Source organism: Watersipora subatra, chromosome 1, assembly GCF_963576615.1.
Source record: "Watersipora subatra chromosome 1, tzWatSuba1.1, whole genome shotgun sequence".
In the NCBI taxonomy this organism is placed as follows: Eukaryota; Metazoa; Bryozoa; class Gymnolaemata; order Cheilostomatida; family Watersiporidae; genus Watersipora; species Watersipora subatra.
Window position 1 is genome coordinate 39,964,426 of NC_088708.1, and position 4,963 is coordinate 39,969,388.

The following is a 4,963-nucleotide window of genomic DNA, read 5'->3' on the forward strand; positions in this document are numbered from 1 at the left end:
TTTATTATTTACCATAAATATTCTTATTAATAAACTATGGATTCAAATGTTATACTAATCATTCTTCTCGTACACATTTAGACTTGAAAACAGGTGATGGTTTGACATCTCAAGTATCAAAAGCTAAGGGAAACCTTACATCATATACATATACTTACTTCAGAAAAAATTATACATGTTATATAATATACTCGTATTTGTACTTACAGTTAAGAACAAGCAATGGTAAAAATGCCAGAGTGTATATAGAAACTCTCATTTTCTTTGTCAGTTCACTTGTCATTGACTATTAGAGAGTTGCGATATAAATAGCAGGCAGTAATCTGACCTTCAATGAACCAAAAAATCTGTCGCCAACACAGAGTGATCTCATAGAAGCCTTAAATCTCTTGCTTTATGGCAATCTAAGGAGTTATCCTTTGCAAAGGGTACAGGTGTTGCAGGTGCTGTTGCGGTTTTCACTTTTTGTTTTCCACTGTCACAGCAAGTGAGTAAGTCATTAATGGTGCTATGTGCTAAGGGGCTAAAAGTATAAGTGTTGCTAGCAGGCATTGTATTGCCAAAATTTTTCTTACCAAACTTTTAACTACAAAATAGATCATTAAATATGCTGTATTCCCAGAGAATGTCAATTATATAAAAATCTGTTTACTGGAGAAAAGCGAATCTTTATTACCCTTTTTGTCTATGTATCTATTATTTTGCTCATGGTCCAGGTTAGTCTAGGCAGCATCACAGTAGCTTTTTGCACTTCTGGGAGATCAACCCTGCAAATAGTAAGCTGTGGAAAAGGTGTAAGTTTCAGAAGAGAAAAGGAAAACAAGTAGGTGTAGCACCTAGCACTGCACTAGCAGTGCTAGTTTTACTGTTTGGTGTTATCTTTTCGACAGCCACAAAATCACTCAATGCTTTTTTGTACTTTTCATCTTATCAATCAACCAATGGCAATCATGTGCATGGCCAACTTATATCAGTAAATTTTGGACTGAATTATAGAGGCGTAGAGAAACCTTGATGAACACAAGAGAGTTATTTTCTCCATCATTTGTGAAAAACTTTTTAAATAGGCTTTGTAGTTAAGTCTTGAACATCTTTTAAGTTGTACAAAAATAAGTACGTGTAATTATTTTCAAGGATAAATAGTTTTAAAAAGGTAGCGATATTTTGCAAAAAAATCAGTCAATTATCTAAGTACGTCAAGAAAATAGTTGTAAAGGCAGTATAGCTTTTCTAACAAAATTTTTAGTTATATTATTCATTAGTTGAAGAGTATTACTCAAAGTAATAGTAATAGCAGAATAGTAATACATGAACTGTAATAAAAATTTACTTTTTAATTACTACGCAAATTCGAAGTTGTTTCCTCCCTCTTTAAAATAACGCAGCGAAGATATCTGGCGTAGGTACTTGATACGAAGCTGTTACTTGGTTCGATAGATCATAACATTACAGTGTTCATGCAGGTTTTGCGCGTCGAAATTGTTTGCCAAATTTGTAGCGTTTCCAATTATTTACGAATTTACTAAAAATCGTATGAGCAATCATGAATGTAGTAAGCAATAGTCATGTTTTTTTAATGTTTTTTACAAAGTACCTCAGCAAGTAAACTAGATAACAGTAAAAAAAATTAAGAGTGGTTTAACTAATACTGTGGTAAAATTACGTGGCCTTGGCTATGCATTACCGAGCCTTTAATATAACATTGTTTGTCAAAAGCAGGACTTTCCTGAAAGTTAGCTTTTCGTGGAATCCTGCAAAGCTACTGATAGCTTGCGTTCTGCAGTTGTTTGTCAACTGTAAGGAATGAAGTTACTATTGTTCTCTATGAATGCCAGCATATAGAAAGCTAAGGTTAGGGTAATTCGGAAATTGCTTGCTTCTCTTCGTCTTTAGGAAAAACCGAGGCATTGAAGAAGCGTTAAAGTTTTTGTGATAAGTGACTCAACATTCGTTTAGATATACTGAAAAGCTGTTGCTGCTAGTTGCGCAAGTTTTCTTGACATTGTTATACTTAAAGATTTGAGTACGAGTAAACTGGTACATCAATTTTCTCGATCTTTTCAATCTATTTTCATTGCTCGTGACTGTCGACGATTGGATTAACCAATGGTATACAGCCCCCACATGTATATCATTGGGGAGCTGTATATCATCGGATTAACCCATTGGGCGTACGTTTATTTTTTTTGTGGCAAATATTAATTTGTTAGAATATATATTGTTGTCATATTGGTCTGCACATGATATTTTATTTTTGCACAGCTTGTTCTACTCTTGCACTTACAACAACTAATCACAGAGTTACTGAGTCATTGACCAAAATACGCAGTACACAAATACAGCCATGTTTATATAATCAAACTTGGTGGCTGGTATAGACCTGTCGGGCGAGTCGAGGACTTGACGTTGGGCGGTCGAGCTAGCTAGCTGGCTCTCAAAGTCAAAGTCTTTGATGAGCCATCTTGTAATAGAGCCCACATAGTAGTCTCAAGTGCAGTAGTCCGCTTTACTAGTGAGAAGCCCATGCAAAAATTTACTACTATATAATAAAGTTGGAATTGAAAGCGTAAAGTATGTAAAAAGCAAGCTTGAAGATTGATATGAGTATTGTTTAAACAAAAAGTAGCAAAGTATAAGCTTTGTGAAAACAGCTATGCATGTATACATGTATATTACAGCAGACTTCTAGATTAGAAAAAACAAAGATGTAATACAGAAATATTAAAATAGGTGAAGCTATATGGTGAACGCTATTATTAGTCAAAGGATAGTAGGTGTAGTTTGAGTTCTGTTTTAAAAGATTGCAGAGGAAGTGTTTTTAAATAAGTGCAGAAGCTATAAAATGAATTTTACAGGTTACTGTTGAGTTTGTTGGGGTTTATGGCACTAAGTAATTTAAATCTTGTCCTGGTTTTGTGATCATGGTTTATGAATTGAAAGCTATAACTGAGATATTTAAGGCAGTTATTGTAGAGTATTGATTGAGCAGTGAGGCAGATAAAGTACTTTTTCTTAGGTAGGGAAGAATACCAGTGGTGTTTGTTATTAAGTTGGTAAGTGGTTACCTTGACAGTAAGAACTCATTAGATTCCGTAGTATGTATTGTTTTTTAAGTTTTTCAATAATTTTTATTAGTGGTTTTTATATAGCTATAAAATTTTGCAACCACTATCACGTTTAATACAAACAAAATATTTATTCTAGACTGACGCGCTGTTTTAATTCTAGTTTTTCACACCATTTATGCAGGTAACCATTTTTGATATGCCTTTGCACACTTTTTTATTAAAACTTGAATAGTTGTTGAAACATCGTGTTAGTTCTATGTACTAGATAGAAGAATGGCAGGAAACAAAATCATAACAACATGGAAATTTGAGCTAGCGTCAGTCTTATTTAGTCATATCCCAAGCCCGAGAGCGCATAGCGAGTTTCAATAACACGAAAGTTTAAGCGATTATGTAGGGCTTTACTTCGTTATTTTAACTTGCACTAGTACCCGCGATTTTGTTGGTGCCTAATTGCGCATCAGTTACTCCTTAGTGAAATTGCTAGAAATAAATTGTTTATTGGACTGTAAGCGCTGAAGCTATAGGAGAAATTTGCTGATGAAGAATGTGTATTTTGTTAGATATATCAACCATAGATACTCCTTACTTTGAACCATGAAAATTATTCTCTTTGTTGCAGACCGTTCAATGAGTATCACCGTCTATTTCTTTGGTGGTGTATTGCTGCTTGTGGCGATAATCTGGAGAGTACGTACTAAGAAATGGACACTATATCAGCAGGCATCTGTGCTTATTGTCACTGCTCATCCAGATGATGAAACAATGTTTTTTGGTCCAGTAATATGCTCTCTTCTAGATGCTGGTGTCGATGTTCATATTCAATGTCTTTCTATTGGTGATGCTTGTGGGCAAGGAAGTATTCGCAAACAAGAATTTTATGCAAGCTGTCAAGTACTGGGTGTAGACAACTCCAGGTGTTACCTTTATAATGACCCTAAAGACTTACCAGATAGTATGACTGCTGCATGGAATGAGCAACTAATACAAAATGTTGTTTCTGAAACCATACAGAGACTCAATATTACAGCTGTGTTGACGTTTGATGAGTATGGAATAAGTGGACACGCTAACCACATAAGTGTATACAGAGCAGTGAGGGACTTGCAACTGACTTCTGTATCCCGTTATAAACTATCTACTGTAAACCTTCTGAGAAAATATTGTTCAATCTTTGATGTTGTATTATCATGCTTTCTGAATGAAAATGTGTTACTCACACCAATCACTTATATAGCAATTCCATTTAAAGCTATGTTTAAACATAGGAGTCAATTAATGTGGTTTCGGTATTTGTATCTAATGTTTTCTAGGTACATGTTTCTTAACAATATTGATGAAATTGTCAGTAAATATGAATAAATGCTTACATGTGTTTCATCAAAATAGCAGCTATGGCTCAGTGTGCCAACTTATGAACTGTGGGTTTGGGTTCAATTGACCAAAAGTTCATTGGTTATGAAGGAAATCTTCCTGCAATTGCTCACTTTGCTAAGTCTCATCAGCAATTGGTCACAGTAAGTTTTATGCCTGAAGGAAGCCCATTTGCGGTGGTAACCACTAGCAGGAAAAGCTAAAAGAAGAAGATAAAATGTTTCATCAGTTGTTACGTTACAGAAATCTGTATCATTCATGACCCTTCGATTATAGTTTATTTAGAAGATTTGTAAATGAGAAAATGGAAAATGAACTTTGAAGCAGAGACCACACACACGCATAGCAACTTATTAAAGTCTTGGGACCTGCAAATATCTTAACAGAATCAACCAGTTTGCGAAGAGCAGCCGTGCTGATCCAAACCTTAACTAGCAAATTAGTGTCATTCCAGCCGTTTCCTGTCTTGTTGCGGGATTCTATTTGTGGCATTTTATGTCTTCATTGAACTAACTACCTAC

The 4,963-nt window shown here is 34.8% G+C and overlaps 1 protein-coding gene across 1 annotated transcript; it reads left to right on the plus strand.

Moving 5' to 3' along the window:
• Positions 1–1,794: 1,794 nt before the first annotated feature.
• Positions 1,795–4,439, plus strand: LOC137406358 (N-acetylglucosaminyl-phosphatidylinositol de-N-acetylase-like). Its single transcript, XM_068092930.1, has 2 exons — positions 1,795–1,851; positions 3,691–4,439. The coding sequence occupies exon 2, from the start codon at positions 3,699–3,701 to the stop codon at positions 4,428–4,430; it is 732 nt and encodes a 243-aa protein (XP_067949031.1). The 5' UTR covers positions 1,795–1,851; positions 3,691–3,698; the 3' UTR covers positions 4,431–4,439.
• Positions 4,440–4,963: the final 524 nt, after the last annotated feature.